Consider the following 17562-nt stretch of genomic DNA (forward strand, 5'->3'; position numbering starts at 1 on the left):
TGGAAATAGATGCTAAATCGTCTCATAATCCATAATAAAATAAATCACCATTAGCCCACTTCTTTTGTGACGCATTAATAAAAATAACCACCATTAGTCCACTTCTAGTGACGCATTTAAAACAAACACCACAGACATGCTTCATAAGGACATTATGTGAGCAGCCTCCGGGACAATATGGAACAGGAACAAATGCTGCCATCTGCTGGTAATAAGCATGGCAGTGACATGCAGTCAATGGTGAGCCCTTAATTACCTAAACATGAGAGAGATGTGCGGTAACAAGAAGACTCGCCACTTTTACCCTTTGTGAAGAAGACTTTTACCCTTTGTGAAGAAGACTCGCCAAAAGGGGAAGAAATCTCGCCAAAGGTGAAGATATCTTGCACGAGGTATAACCCCAGCTGCAAACGATCCGGTCATTGATTGTGTGATTATAATATATATAAATCATTTTGGACCAAATAATAAGAATTCTGGGCCTTGGGGGGCCTGCGTCAGACATCTCCCACAGCCCGCCGTTAAAAAAAGAAATAAAAAAGCGAAGAAGAAGACTCGCCAAAGGTTAAGATATCTCGCCGGGTCGAGTCTTCCGGTATTCAGATGTGCCATATATCATATGCGCACACGATGCGATTCCATTCACACCTCTCCCTTTCTCTCTGCAGTCTGCACCCTCTAAAAACATGACTTGTACACCCAATGAAAATATAAACTTCACAGAATATATACCACTTCGAATTATAACAATCGGTTGAAGATTATCTGAATATCGCACAAGTAAAATATCAATTTCTTTGCAACAGGCCATTGCTGAGCACGGCAGTGGTTTACTTACACTTGTGAGGATCTCTGCTTGGATTAATGGTGAGTGTGGCACAGACGATCTGCAAGCTCACAACGCGCTGTATGTGGACCCAACACTTGGAGCTTGTATATCCACGGCTTCCGTGACAATGACCTAAACATGAGAGAGATGTGCCATATATGCGCACGCACGATGATTCCATTCACACCCCTCTCTCTCTCTCTCTCTCTCTCTGTCTCTCCTCACATGACCATGATCATGAAATGGAAAGCAAAATACAGCACGATATAGTTTCACATGCCACGCATAGACTTGTTGGTGTAGGCTACTGCGTAATGGCATTTGGCCTGGGCACTAGCCTATACCATCTCTCTATATCATTTGATAAAGGCATATTAAAAACATGACTTGTACACCCAATGAAAATATAAACTCCACAGAATATATACCACTTCGAATTATAACAATCGGTTGAAGATTATCTGAATATGCACAAGTAAAATATCAATTTATTTGCAACAGGCCATTGCTGAGCACGGCAGTGGTTTACTTACACTTGTGAGGACCTCTGCTTGGATTAATGGTGAGTGTGGCACCAACGATCTGCAAGCTCACAACGCGCTGCATGTGGACCCAACACTTGGAGCTTGTAGATCCACGGCGTGCCAAGCCTTCCGTGACAATTACCTAAACATGAGAGAGATGTGCCATATATGCACGCACGATGATTCCATCCACACCTCTCTCTCTCTCTCTGCACCCTCTCTCTCTCGCTCTCCTCACATGACCATGACTATGAAATGGAAGGCAAAATACAGCACGATATAGTTTCACATGCAATGCGGCTATGCACACACCACGCATACATAGACTTGTTGGTGTAGGCTACTGCGCAATGGCATTTGGCCTGGGTCCTTATTGGGGTAACAAGACAACTCACCCTTTTTATTCTTTTTGGTGAGTGAAGACAACTCACCGGGGTGAGTTGTCCAGTATTCATGCTAATAAGTACCATCACGACTCAATCCATCATAAGTAGCCTACTATAAAAGACCAATTGGTGTAGATCTACGCTGGTGCTGAGTCAGATTAATTCAATTGGCGTAGATCTAGGCGGGGAATGGTTTAAGTACATTTTGATACCGACAAAGTACTTTTACGCAAGTATTTTTTTAAATTCCAAACTTTTACAGTATTTCTACATTGCAGTATTGTTACAGCATTGATACATGAAAATGTGTACAAAACATATAGCTGCAAGCAGCGATAGCAGGCACACTGTGTATATATTTGAACTTTTTTATTGCCATTATAATATAATTTACAGGCAATTTGTTTCATATTATAAGACATGTTCATTTTCTCTCAGTTAATTTTAAAAGCAAAATAAGTGACATTACACTCTAGAGAAGCATACATGCACACACACACCTACATACACAAAAATACATAGTAATAATATGATTTGCCTTGCGAATGCCTTGGGGGTGAACTTTAACTTTTCACTGTGATATGGGAGGTTTTAAGTTAGGGTATCTGGGCGGAAGCTCTACCTATTTGTAGAATCTGCTTCCAGATATTCTACCACTAACTCCCATCTCCTTTTGAAGTTCGGGAGCTTAATTTGTAACATTATCATATATTCCATCTTAGTATACAGTATCTGTTTAACTTTGTTTAGCCACTAGCCACTGATCAATAGTAGAGGGGTTGGGTTTCATCCAAGTGTCACAATCCTTCTTGCAACTGTCAACAGAATATGCAGTATATAGCACTGGTCACTCGTGAACACTTGTTCATATATGTCTAATAAAGAGGACCTTGAGTTCAGTGGAACATCTCTTTTAAAGATTTTTTCTAATTCAGTTTTTACCTTTTTCCAATGGGTCTGTATTGTTGGGCAGTCATTGGGCAGTTAAATCAGAAGGCCCACATTTTATGTTAGGGTCTCTTACCCTGTGCCACATGACATAATTCTGAAGCGGCATGAATCTGTGTACCAACAGAATCTCCCTATATAAGCAGGGGTGATAGGGATCTATCTTTTTTGATGAGACCGTCAGCCCAAAAGTCATAACACCCACATGGTTAGCAGGCTTGAGACCTGCTTTGGCCAAACATATCCCCATGTACACATCATCGATGGGGTGAAGAGGGATGTTCTTGGACATGTTATATATGACCGAGGCTGTATATCCTGACAGGAGGAACCCCCCACCGCCACAGTACGGAGGATATATGTCTGACTCCTGCACCTGAACAGGGACAAAGTATTTGCTCCATGGCGGATCACGGACGACTCCCATGCGAATATTCAGGTTGCCTACAAAGAGGTGCTCGCTGTGTCCCTCCTTGGCATTCACGGTGCTCAGGAGGTACTCCACCATGTTGTCTGTGTTGGCAAAAATGTCGTCATCCCCATTGAGGAGGAATTGGACGTGTGGACAGTTCCTGTCCATCCACTCCAGGAAGAGGACATGCTTCAGAGTGAGGTTGAAGAAGGAGTCGTTGAAGTCCCACTGCAAGATGTCTCCATGCTCGTCTTGTTCCAGTCCTAGCAGCCCGTTCAGCCTCTGTCGCTCAAACCCACTGCCCGTTGTCGCCACGAGGAACACCCTACGGATCTGCTTGCCACTCTCTAACCTCTCCTCTCCCCAGGTCTTACGCAGGGCCTCTCGTCGCTCGTAGTTATCTGGAGAGCTCTTAATGACAAGCAGGAGGAAGACGTCTTTGGATCGTTCCGCCCCCCCGCATTTTCCAGGGACATCCAGCATCAGTCGGAAGTGACGGCAGTGGCGGTAGTACAGGTGGTCTTGGATTACAGCGGGGAGAGAGGAGAAGCCTGTCACGTTGTGGGCCATGGACGTGTTCCTCTGGCAGGGCGGCCATGACGGTAGAGAGGGGGTGCTTTGTTTGGCTGCCTTAATCCGACCTGCTGTGTCTTCTCCCGTTACCTCAACGCTGGTACGATGGCTTTGCCTAAGAAGGATTACGAGGCACAACACCACGACTCCAACCAGAATGAAGAACGTCCGCTTCACCGTGCGAGACAGTTTCATTCTCATCCTTGATGGGGCAGAAAAAAACGTGATCAATATTTACAAACAAAAAGGTTGTTGCTCACTCTGGGTGCAAAACCATTTGATTGAATGAAGAAGCATGATGCCACAATATTCATTACCATTCTCTATACTTAAAGATTGTTAATATCTGGCTTTGATGTGGATACTTTCAGATGTAGACTAATGTATGTGACGGTCGTCAGCGAGTGAGAATGGGGCCTTAACAACGGACTCAATGACAAATATACTTTTAAATAGGCCTACATTTTCTGAAATCCCAGTTGAAGAGAAGCTTGTATGCGATTTTCTTTTACAGAAAATATAGCTGCAAGCAGCGATAGCAGGCACTTTGAACAGGCATAACTCATGCCTCGTCTCTCTGTCTGATCGAACAGCATGAACATTCAAAATGCACAAATATTTCTACATGTGAACTTTGGACCTATACGGACAAAGAAAATCAGGAGTACTTTTTTGACGTGAAAAATGAGACAATGAATATTGCAGTTTTATGAAAATTCTTCTTCTAATACATGCATGCAGAGGCACGTTTATGAAACTTTGCAGTACGTATAGAGGATCATGCCAAATAGCACTGAAACCAGTTGGCTATAAATTGTTTGTCTGTCAAACAGCAGTATTATGAGAGCACACACACACACACACACACACACACACACACGGTTCCAGGGACCGTCTATGTGAGCGTGAGGAAGCTTGTATATTGGCCCTGAAATGTAAACAATAGACAACAATGGACTTGATTCAGCACATCTGAGTATACACTACACACGCACGCACATGCGTGCTTGTATGCGAAAACAAGCACTCTCAGTCTGAATATGCAGTTTACCGGGTGCACGGCTCAGACTTGCGTTAATAAAGAAATAGCCAGCACTCCGAAGTCCTTCTCGTACCTTTAATTCATCAAGCAGCACGGACAAACAAGGCATCAAGCCTTCATCAGCGTGTATAATACAAACAATTGTGACATCTGGATCTGAAAAAGCCTTGGATGGTAGGCTATACAGAGAAAACATACATAATCAGCAGATCAAAATGTATCAATTATGATAACTATGGTAAACTGCCACATTCCGTATACATTTCCACATAGCCGACTCATCTTACTTAAAATGATCATTTGGTCCATATGTGAAACAAACTCATTAGTTAATGTTGACTTGAGGTGTATATTAAAAGGTAAAATAAAATAGAATTTGACCACCAAAACTCTTTTATGTCTGCTCACATTATTGTCTTATTTGGAGTGAAAATATTCCCTCATTTAAAACGTTTGACTCTAAGATGTAAACAAATATTTGCAAATGTAGGCATATTTTCCTAATATAATGCTTAAGTTACATATTTAAATATACAATTTCAGAAACCTGGAATTCTAATGAATCATTGTCTTCATTTAAGTAGTAGGCTAATTCCATAGTTTTTTCAGCAGTACTGAATAGTTTCAATAGCACTCTAACTCACCTTTGTAATGCTGCAATTCCTGTGTGTAAATGGCAAGTGCTGTGACTGCTGTGACTGGCATTGTCATTGAGCATCATGACATACAGTAGACAACATGAAAGATAAACATCCTTGTCCAGGTGAAAATCATGCCGCTTTAGTGACAAGAAACAAGTTCTACTTGTTTGATCAGTGTAAAGTGGTCCAGTGGTGTAAAGTAACGAAGTACAATTACTTCTGTACTTAAGTACACGTTTTGAGAATTTGTACTTTTATTTACTATTTATATTTTTACATTTACAAGTAAAAAAATCATACTTTTAATCCGCTACATTAAAATTGGACACCTTTCTTTATTCACTAGTCGCTACACATTTCCGCACAAAATGTGCAAAATATGCGGGGCTCGCTTGATTTCACAATCTCTGCATTTTCCGCATAAAGTTTATAAAGTCATCACCTCACTCATTCGTTCACATGCACACAGAGAAGCATGGTGTTGTGTGTGTGTGTGTGTGTGTGTGTGTGTGTGTGTGTGTGTGTGTGTGTGTGTGTGTGTGTGTGTGTGTGTGTGTGTGTGTGTGTGTCTGACGCTCGATTCATCTGCTGGTTATTGTAGTTCTGTTTTCGTAGCTGTTATTTTGCATGGCTGTGTTGTGGAACACATACACAGCTTAACGTCAGGTCAGGAACATTACACGACTCACCCATCCAGGTGATTTGCAATAATAATAATCGCTGTACAGTATCTTACCGTGCATTGCATGTAAACGTCTGTCGAACGAGATGGTCGTTAAAGTTGATATTGGTTTCAACTTTCTACCCCAATAATGTAATCCACATTTGTCCAGTTTTTACTAGATTTAGAAGACATTTTCAAGCTCTTGCTACTGAAAATCCATCCATCAAAGCTGTGTTCAGACACAAGTCAGATGTCAGACACAAGGCAAGTATCTTGAATGCAGCCCAGTAAGGTCATATGTCGATCCCGCCCGCTCACCTCTGCCCCACCCCCTCCTGGTGCTTCGGCCATCTTGGAAACTAAACACAATATAAACAGTGGGAGAGGGGTGGGGCAGAGAAAGGCCCTTATTATAATGTCTGTTTTGCAAATTGCAATGGCTCTCCCCATTCTCCCCTAAATGACTGTGAACAGATGGACCCCCATCTGAAATATATTTTTGTGTGAGCTTGCTTGCACCCTGAGGGTGCGTGTATGTAAACACAAACATTGTCCTAACACAAACATTATGCCATTGATAATGAATGGCCAGTTTCTGGTGTTTATCCCAACCCAAACATTACATGCCATTGATAATGAATGGCCAGTTTCTAGTGCTTATCCCAACACAAACATTAAATGCCATCGATAATGAATGGCCAGTTTCGAGACGAGTGTTGAAATAAAGGCACTTTTGGACTTTTCTTTTCTTTGTAGGCATTTTGAAAAGAATGTTGTACTTTTTACTTGTACTTTGTACTTGTACTTTGGAATTTTTACTTTTATACTTAAGTACATTTTACACCGGGTACTTTTTGTACTTAAGTATACATTTATTTTGAGGTACTTTCATACTTTTACTTAACTATCATCATCAATATTTACGATTCTAAATATCATCATTATTTAATATCAAAGATCTTTTTTCAGGTGTGTGCTGTGAACAAAAAGTGTATCAGACTTTTTCAGCCTTACTGTATGTCACATTACCAAATGTAACCAAGCAAGCATGTAAAATGTAAAAAAGTAACAAGGAACACTGACAAATTATACTCTGGGAAATTCGTATAAATGTCCCATACCTGAATAATACAATTCAGGTATGAATCTGCGGGCGTATAAAATTCGCCCCAGGGTCTCATAATAGAAGATGTCTCATCAAATGTCACCAACTATCAAAGCTATACCCCAACAGAATAGTTTTGGTTTTGTAAGGTAGCACTGGTAGTTGGTCTATCAAAGCGACAAACAACAACATAGTTTTGGTTTGATAAGGCAGAACATGATCTCTATCAAAGCGACAAACAACAACATAGTTTTGGTTTGGTTGGCAGTGTGTCCTTCTACACGGTGTCCTCTGACATTCCCACTCTCCTGCACACCTTCAAGGCCAGATTCACTGAACCGCTCTATGTTGGGTTCAGGGTGTCGTGGCATGAATCCTCAGTGTGTGTGATAGAGAACAAGAACAGTTAGAACACACACACGCGTGCATAAAAGTTAAATCCTCATGGGGTCAGGGTCCATTTGGTTCCAGTTGTACCCTCTGTCAGTTAAAAATGGGTTGAATTTAATTTGGTTCCATTTGTAGACTCAGAATGGTTTGGGATCCATTTGGTGTGTATGTACCCTCTAATAGTTGCACACGATCCATTTAGTTCCATTTGTAGGCTACCCTATTTGTAGTTCCATTTGTAAAAATCGAGAAATGTAATTGGGGGTGCAATGAGCAATAATCAAGTCCATGATGTTTGATATAAAGCTGCTCTGATTCTCTTCATTCATGTGAGAGTCTTGGTTTTGGACGTCTTGGTCGAGCCTCGAGGACAGTGGCCTACAAAATGTCATGATTTATTGATTAAATATTGTTTTGATGACACTCACTCATCTTTGTATTACTATGACAAGTTGAGTTGGACACAAATTCCATGACTGCTAATTATGTACTGTACATTATGACAATAAACTTTAACTTGTTTCATTAACTTCAACTAACTTGAAAATCATACCTGTCGTCCATTATTTATATTTTTATCTGTGATCATGATTGTGTAAGAGCTGAGTAAGAGCTGATTATGACTCAATGTCAATGTTCAACATTATTTTGTGTGTCCTAGCTGGTAGGGAATTCGTAAATATTGTGCACTTTGTGACTACTTTGATTGTTGGCATGGTGGTTTTCAACAACCACCGCAAACATAATTCATAGATGTATCCAATGGATTATGTTACTGGGTATGCTAAATAATATACAACAAAATCTGACCGGTCTGAACTGAGTGGTACTGTACTGTACTTGCTGTAGGCTACTGTACTGTAGGCCTACAAGCTCTCCTCCTTGGCGTGTGTGTTCTACCCCCCACAATTATCATATTTGAACTAATAAGGACCCCCCCGCACCTTGTACTGTTAAGAGAAACATAATAAATGAATCTTAAAAAAACCCCATTACATTTAGTGGGCTGTAATCGTGACATTGTATAGCCATTTTAAAGTTTAAAATATAACTTTATTTAAATGACTTTCTAAACTCTGTATGGTTGTATGCAGGTTGTACTGCTTTTGTCCACTTGGGGGCGACACAGACTATAATAAAAAAATACAGCCAGTGAGAATGAAACCCAGAGGAACAAGGATACTGTGACAAGTGAGCCATCGAGATCTTGTAGGGTAAGTAGACAGTCAGGGAATAACCTTATGCAGGCAAAAATGTAGGCTACTAGTCTTAAGTCTGTTTAATTATGCCTTATGTAGCATGTGAGGGGTCAAACTATGGGTTTTTTTCACGAGTCTGAATCCTTTGCAAGCATTTGTTTTCCACTGGGCTAAAAACGGCCATATCCCTGGAAAAGTATCTTGCACATGGTGCCACATTTCCAGGGCAGGGACTCAAACCTGGAACCTTTTGGTATCCAGCTGGGATCTGTAACCATTCAACACATGAAGTGAGCTAATGTACTTCAATAAAAAGCCAAATGGATTAATCTCGACACATGGTCAGAGCCTGAATAGAACCTGCAACCCCTTGTCTCATAGGCAGGCTCTTATTCCAGTGAAGCCACTGATCTTTTGTTTAAAGCATATATATATATATATATATATATATATATATATATATATATATATATATATAGTGATACAAAAGCCAGAGGTTTGTTTCCATTGTGGTCCATAAATGAAAGAATGAAAGAATTTCAATTCTGGTGCACATACTAAGCCACCCAGTTGAACCCAGGTTTCTTATGCCAGTTGACAGTTGCACTAATCAGTTGAGCTCCTATGTCACATAACAAGCTCATGGAAGCATGTTCATTGGGCAGTCAAGTGTCAATCAATTCTAGTCAATTTAGCAGGTCTGAAAGCTGCATGCCACAGCCTGATTTCTGCTCTATAGAGGCCGATTCAACAGTGTTGTGATGTGGCCCAATAGAGGGTATGTGCATGCTTAAAGTGAATGGCACATCGAGTGGCACATCGAGTGGCAAAAGGATATTTAGTTTAAGTTTACACCCAAACACACCACCAGCGTCTTGAACTTGTGAACTTCTGCTCACCAGGCAGCAATCCATTCATATGGTTGTCCATCTAGTTGTGGTTATCAAACATTTTCATGTGACGGACCTCCAAATAGTTATGTATTGGGTCGCGGACCCCCATGTGAAAAGGTGTAGTGCCAGATTAAATATCCAAAGTGCATCCCGTGGATGCAGAGGTCGTTGTTGTATTGCGTCGCTTAACTATAAACTGCGTTTTGGGATGCAAAATGCACCCTATTTTAAATCGCTGGTTCAAAAACATTCATTTAAGACAAGCGATTTCTTTTGTTTGTTTTGTTATTTTTGTTCCCAAAACATTTTAACTATCTTGATTTGCGCATATAGTTAACACTTGCAGATAATTGTTAGTTCAAGAAGGAGACACTTGCAGATAATTGTTAGTTCAAGAAGGAGAACTACAACACAGCAGCCAGAATGGAGGCTCAGTGTGATATGACACCGTCTACGCACCCCATTCACCCATATAGAACATGGAGGCTCAGTGTGATATGACACTGTCTACACACCCCATTCACCCATATAGAACATGGAGGCTCAGTGTGATATGACACTGTCTACACACCCCATTCACCCATATAGAACATGGAGGCTCAGTGTGATATGACACTGTCTACACACCCCATTCACCCATATAGAACATGGAGGCTCAGTGTGATATGACACTGTCTACACACCCCATTCACCCATATAGAACATGGAGGCTCAGTGTGATATGACACTGTCTACGCACCCCATTAACCCATATAGAACATGGAGGCTCAGTGTGATATGACACTGTCTACACACCCCATTCACCCATATAGAACATGGAGGCTCAGTGTGATATGACACTGTCTACACACCCCATTCACCCATATAGAACATGGAGGCTCAGTGTGATATGACACTGTCTACGCACCCCATTCACCCATATAGAACATGGAGGCTCAGTGTGATATGACACTGTCTACGCACCCCATTCACCCATATAGAACATGGAGGCTCAGTGTGATATGACACTGTCTACACACCCCATTCACCCATATAGAACATGGAGGCTCAGTGTGATATGACACTGTCTACGCACCCCATTCACCCATATAGAACATGGAGGCTCAGTGTGATATGACACTGTCTACACACCCCATTCAGAATCACCCATATAGAACATGGAGGCTCAGTGTGATATGACACTGTCTACGCACCCCATTCAGAATCACCCATAGAACATGCAAAATCAACCGTCATCAGGACCATGCAATGGGCCCAGTATGGACATTTTCCACATAGCCTACTCACTGTTTCAGTATGTCATTATCAGCTATTGTGACGGGTGATAATGGCATTTTTTTGTCACTGATGACGCGCCGTGTCTGGTCGGCTGCTCCCCTCGGCTCCAGTTGACTCCGTAATGGCAGTACAGTCCGTCAGTGTTGGGGAGAAAAACAAACAAAAACAGAAATGGCTCAATAAACAATAAAAACAAACAATAAAACTCAGGCTAAACAAAACAGCAGTGGTGATGATAACTACGGAAGTAGAGACAAACATTTAGTAAATATAGCAAAATAGATAAACTAAAAACACCACAACAAATCATTTACAGTAGGCCTCTATACCTTGGCTTGTCTGTGTCCTTTCACATTATCCCTCTTGGCACATGGACTCGAGTCACTTCAGGACTCGAGACACATGACCCCAACCTGGGAGTAACAAAATAATGATTAAAATACTACAACCAGTCAGGGAAAGATAAAACACAGCACAATGAGACCCAGGTCGGGAGACCCACAGCCAGGCCAGCAACAACAGTTTGGTAGACTGGCTACAGGGCCTTTAAATACTCACTCTGATTGACAATGAGGAAGTGACAGTGCAGGCATTGTATGGTGGCCTCTGAGGCTCAACTCTGCCTGGCTACAGCCATGTTGATACGTTTATTTCATAAATCACATTGAATACTTCTGTCTGCTCATTTATTATGGCCTATTCATACTCCAGTTTTAGCTCATAGTGTGCTTTTCTATGAGCATGTTGATCTATTTTAGAAAATTGTGAATATGTGTGCAAGTCCTGAATATATTAAACTTAATTGGATGAGAAATGACTGTCCCAGTGAGTTTGGGAGGCATTTCTACTACTAATGATTATCTTTGTAGATCAAATTAGGTTGACTGCACTGTCTATGATTTATTTTGTCCTCGATTATATGTTGCCATTTGACTTGTCAATCACAAGGGACACACTGAATAGGCTGGTACCAGTGGCATCCCAGTAAACCCCTAGAATGAATAAGAAGGATAGTGCACGAAGGCACGGCCTATAGGCTCCTGCGGGAGGTTTGCACATGCTCAGTGTAAACAGGAACTGCGATGATGGAGTGTTCCAGCAGAGATGCTAGATAGAAAGCTCATAACTTGTGATGTAAATAATGAGATCCAGAACAGTTGAGAATTAAACAGCAGCCACCCTTCCCTTTTCAAATGTTTTGTATCATCCACAGCACTTGAATGAACAGTATCCATGTTTCTTTGTCATTTCACAAAAATAAAAGTTTGACACATGTACTAAAGAACATGGAAAATCCACAAAAGAAAATATACAAAAACATGTACTTGTCCTTTATCTATCAGTCTGTTATACACACATTTTTTTCCACAGTTATGAAATTGATATACTTTTTAAAATAAAAATAAAATCAACTTTGTACTATTCTCTTTTTGTGATATCCTTTTTATTATTTCAGTTCAGTGTCAGCAACTCTCATGCACCTCTAGCACCTCTGTTGGAACACTGCATCATCGCAGTTCCTCTTTACACTGAGCATGTGCAAACCTTGATGCACCTTGATGATCTTTAAACAAAAAACACAAAAAGAAAGGCGAGAAGAACACGACGAAAAATAATGGGCGTTAATTAAAAATACTGTCAATAGACAACATTTTTCACGATGCATACATTGCTTCATGGTACTTCATAGTGCCATATCACTTGACAACAGTACCTGGAACTCCTTTGTATCCTTGCTCAGTACAGTAAGCCTGCATTTCAACGAGTTGTAGTCTTGGTCCAGAGGGTGAGGCACGGTCTCCACCATCTCCTCCTCAGCCTTTAATTCCGTCTCAGACTTCAGTGTCTGGGTGAGCTCAATGTCAGCCAACACCTGCAGGAGGCATGCGGATTGAGAAATTAACTTCAGTGCTGAATTTATCAGCTAAGGGTACATGGCATGCTACCATTGAAGACAAAGTGTATGCACAAAACATTACCATGAGCATCTCTTTCTTGCTCTCCACAATCTCTTTTGTGTCGATGGTTGGTGGTCTGCTCCACCCAAAGTTGTGTGGGACAGTGGTAAAGAACTTGGATGAAAGTTCTTGCAGTAGATTGACTCCACGTTTTTTTTTGTTCAGGGCCGCATCAATCTCCTCCAGGACCTCAAAGCCTTTTGCAATCTGTGTCTTACTCAGCTGTCATTGGACAGAAAAATAAGCAATACATTTTCATTAGCATGTAAACATAAAAATATATAATATTGATATGGGCCAAAGATGTTGGGCAGGCCATATTTTTTCTCTTTTGGGTGGCAAAGGGCGCTTTGAGGCAAAAGGGTAGTCTGGACACCATGCTGTGAAACATTGAATCATACATTGTTCCAATTGCATATCTGGATATTACATCTATAATGTCAAGTCTGTCATGGATAGATAATTTGTAGGTGATGATGTTTAAAGCGTTATTCATAGTCTGATTTATCGGTGGTGAGGTGACCACCGCAATTACAACATGAGGTCACAGAGCCGCGGTGAAGAGCAAACCACCACTCGCCCTTCTCTCTGTTTTTACTCACCTGTGGTCACCTCACCACCAGAGCGGTGGTCACCTCACCACCAGAGCGGTGGTCACCTCACCACCAGAGCGGTGGTCACCTCTCCACCAGAGCGGTGGTCACCTCACCACCGGAGCGGTGGTCACCTCACCACCGGAGCGGTGGTCACCTCACCACCAGAGCGGTGGTCACCTCACCACCAGAGCGGTGGTCACCTCACCACCAGAGCGGTGGTCACCTCTCCACCAGAGCAGTGGTCACCTCACCACCGAAGATCCAGACTTATGCCCTCCATTCAGCAACCCCCCTCTTGTTCTACCGTGCCATAACCTCGCTCAAATATTACCTTAACCTCGGCATCTTGTTCTCCGTCCACCTCTATCAAAGTGTACTTCCCAGCGTGAGACACGAAATTAAGACGATCCGCCCAGTTGTTCTTCGACTTCTCTTTGAACTTTTTCTCAAAGTCCTTTATTGCCTTTTCAGCATCTCCACTACTCGACAACTTGGATTGTCCCCCTTCCCCCTGAAATTAGATTAAAAAAAACTGGACATGAAAGGTCAGGGGGACATTTTTGTTGTCATTGGTTCAGTGTCTTGAACTGGAAACTTACCACTCTACCCCATTTGGTCCAACAATAATACTTTCCGTTTTCGTGGAGAACTTGAACAACATAAAATTTGTTGTTGTTAAATCCGACGTTTGTTTGATTCAGCATGCAATCGTAGTCTTCATATACCTGCGGGACAGAATGAGACATAATAGTGTGAGGAGGAGATGGTTCCACTAATAAGATAAGATCAAACTTTACTGATCCCTGTAGGGAAGTCCAGCTGAGGTGCATCATGTAAGAGTCAAGGTGTGTGTGTGTGTGTGTGTGTGTGTGTGTGTGACTGTGTGTGTGTGTGTGTGTGTGTGTGTGTGTGTGTGTGTGTGTGTGTGTGTGTGTGTGTGTGTCATAACTGGAGCACCAACTGACTGACTGAATTCAAACATGGCGTGTTCTGTTGTGCAACTTGTGCCGAGTGGGGATTCAGTCAGATCAGCCGCAGTTTTAACTAAAACTAAGATGGGGGAACATATTACTCCAGTTTTAGCTTCAATTGCTCTGCAATTGCTCTGTAAAGCACTTTTAGCTGCATTTCATGTCATGAAAGGTGCTATACAAATAAAGTTGTATTATTATTATTATTATTATTATTATTATTACTGTACCTGCATATGCTGAGATGCCACAATGCTCATCGACCTTCCTCTTGTCTTTGACCTGCTGTGGCCCTGCAGCCAGGAGGGCCTCTTTGGCTGAGGTGAAGGCATCCTTTGGCTGAGGTGAAGGCATCCTTTGGCTGAGGTGAAGGCATCCTTTGCCGTCTCAGCTGGCTCCTCCACCTTGACTTTGACTTTCTTCCCCCCTGCTTTAGCCGAGGAGGCAGCCCTTCTCTTTGGTGCCATGATGGTTGGTATAGTACTCCTCTCAGATATCAACACCTCCAAAACACAGTTGCTTCTTTAGTTTAGCACATCAAAGACTATCATGATATCATGCATGCTAGCGCTGCAGTGCTACAGTATACTTCCTAGTGCTGACCTAGAATAAATAAAGGCGCGGCCTGGTCTCCTGCGGGAGGTTTGCACATGCTCAGTGTAAACAGGAACCGCGATGATGGAGTGTTCCAGCAGAGGTGCTAGATAGAAAGCTCATAACTTGTGATGTAAATAATGAGATCCAGAACAGTTGAGAATTAAACAGCAGCCACCCTTCCCTTTTCAAATGTTTTGTATCATCCACAGCACTTGAATGAACAGTATCCATGTTCCTTTGTCATTTCACAAAAATAAAAGTTTGACACATGTACTAAAGAACATGGACAATCCACAAAAGAAAAACATTAACATTTAGTGAATATACTTGTCCTTTATCTTTCAGTCTGTTATACACAAAAAAAATCCACAGTTATGAAATTGATATACTTTTTAAAATAAAAACAAAATCAACTTTGTACTATTCTCTTTTTGTGATATCCTTTTTATTATTTCAGTTCAGTGTCAGCAACTCTCATGCACCTCTAGCACCTCTGTTGGAACACCTCTGATGAACACATCATCGCAGTTCCTGTTTACACTGAGCATGTGCAAACCTCCGGCAGGTAAACCCAGGGTAACAGACTAGAGTACATTGGTGAGTATAGAGCGTCGTTTGTTGTTTTTCTTCTTTTTATTATTTGTTTGGTCCAAAATATTGTGTTTGTTGTCATGATTTGTCACGACTCGAGTTGGCTTCGTACGACGCTTAAAAGGTCTTTAAATAAATACTTTATGAAATGGCTATGGGAAAATTGCACTGGGATTCATTTCCTGGGGCTCATGAAAGGGGGCAGGACTGCGACGCTCTATATACCTTCACACATTCACACAAATTTCTTTAGGGCTTTTAAGTGTGGTTTCTGGAGCAAAGTCTTCAAAACTAGGTTCAGAGTAAAGACCCAGGAAGACTTGAACCCACAATCTTAGGATCATGTAGACAGGCTGCTGTGTTGTAGTTCTCCTTGTTCTTGAACGAACAACTATATGCACAAAATACATAAAGATAGTTTAAATGTTTTGGGAACAAAAATAACAAAAAACTAAAAAAATGTCTATGGTGCCGTTGCTTGTCTTAAATGAATGTTTATGAACCAAGAAAATCATAGATTTGGCTTTTGATGACTGACAAACAAAAGCTCAATGGCTCACTGATTATGTCTGAAAGAACCCTGTCCACCTACAATTTTACAGATAAGAATTAGGTCAAACGTTTAAAAATAAAATAACAATGCATTTTGGCCCATCATCTGACAGAATAGTCTGTGTATTTGCATACTCGGCCCCGATTATAATCGTCGACAATGGCAAGTCACTGAACTACTTGCAACCTGCAACAATGCAGTCTGCTGTTCCATTTGAGTACAACATTGATACAATTGATTTTGGAGGATTTGAAAAAAAGATGAAAATCATGAAAACACTACATAGTATATAGCCCAATAGATAATGACAGAAAAGCCAGAGACTTGTTTCCATGGTGGTTCATAAACATTTGAACGTCTAGAGATAAACAACAGCAAAAGAAACAATAGACAAATCTCCTGTTATTATATCTTTTGTATTTTATTTTTGTATCAATGTTGTACTCAAAGGGAACAGCAGACTGCATTGTGGCAGGTAGCAAGTAGTTCAGTGACTTATGTCACTGGTTCTTGCTGACACTGTTTTGTAATTAAGGTTGCTGTGCTTTATTGACTACGCACGCACGCACACACGTATACAACAACCTCGTTGCTGGGTCTACTGCAGACTACTGCAGAGTGCAGACTATGCGTTAAAACTTCAAATTCATTTATATTAACTTTGCACTGTTGAGCCAGTTCTCCATCTGTTGTCTTGGCACTCTCTCTGGCAGGTACATAACCACAAATATGCAAATAAACAGCTTAAATTTCGGAAAGGGTAAAGAATTGGTTTTCTCACACGCCAACAATCAATGCCCGCATCACCGCATGTGCAATTTCAGATCGATTGGTCAAACCCGCTGACGAGAAACACGGACAAATACACGCACAAAACAGTTTTCTTCACTTTGGTTTTGGAAGCATGATCGCAGTCTTATGTGGAGTTATGTTTCACAGGTCTGTCAGGTTGACAGGTCTAACATGAGCGGCAGCCGGCATTCAGCAGAGAGCCATTAGGAATGTGCGGAACAGGCCATTAGGAGCAATATGTCAGACACGACTAAAATATCTCCTTTGGAAAACAGCAGCTAAACTTACAACGTGCAGCCAGTCAGGGGAAGGAGCCTGGTGGTGAGTAATGTGCTGCCGTGTTCGCCCTCTGCTCCATCCTGATTGCATAATCCCCCAGATTAATTAGCTCTTTGTGTGTGTGTGTGTGTGTGTGTGTGTGTGTGTTTCTCTAACTTCTTCCTGTTGCACGGCCCTCAAATGAGCTCCCTCAGCAATCTGGCCCTATCGACTTACAGGGCGCCAGAGTTTGGGTCTTTGAAGGCCCGGCCCTCGTTGCTTCAGAGGCAAAACATCTCTCTGATCTGGTAGCTAACGGAAAAATGGGCCCCCGCGGAGTATACCATTACACACTGATAAAA

The 17562-nt window shown here is 41.6% G+C and overlaps 1 protein-coding gene and 1 pseudogene across 2 annotated transcripts; both read right to left on the reverse strand.

Moving 5' to 3' along the window:
• Positions 1-2519: 2519 nt before the first annotated feature.
• LOC308311971 (N-acetyllactosaminide beta-1,3-N-acetylglucosaminyltransferase 3-like) lies at positions 2520-3769 on the reverse strand. Its single transcript, XM_080758800.1, has one exon. It carries the CDS (start codon positions 3667-3669, stop codon positions 2713-2715), a length of 957 nt encoding a protein of 318 aa, XP_080614926.1. The 5' UTR covers positions 3670-3769; the 3' UTR covers positions 2520-2712.
• Positions 3770-12367: 8598 nt separating this feature from the next.
• On the reverse strand, positions 12368-14876 carry LOC308311791 (protein mono-ADP-ribosyltransferase PARP3-like; annotated as a pseudogene). The gene is made up of 6 exons: positions 14635-14876; positions 14038-14163; positions 13770-13949; positions 12864-13064; positions 12599-12757; positions 12368-12448 (listed from the first exon to the last, which is right to left on the reverse strand). The product of its transcript is annotated as a protein mono-ADP-ribosyltransferase PARP3-like (transcript).
• Positions 14877-17562: the final 2686 nt, after the last annotated feature.

This window comes from Protomyctophum bolini, assembly GCF_963924005.1.
Source record: "Protomyctophum bolini genome assembly, chromosome: 24".
Taxonomy (NCBI): Eukaryota; Metazoa; Chordata; class Actinopteri; order Myctophiformes; family Myctophidae; genus Protomyctophum; species Protomyctophum bolini.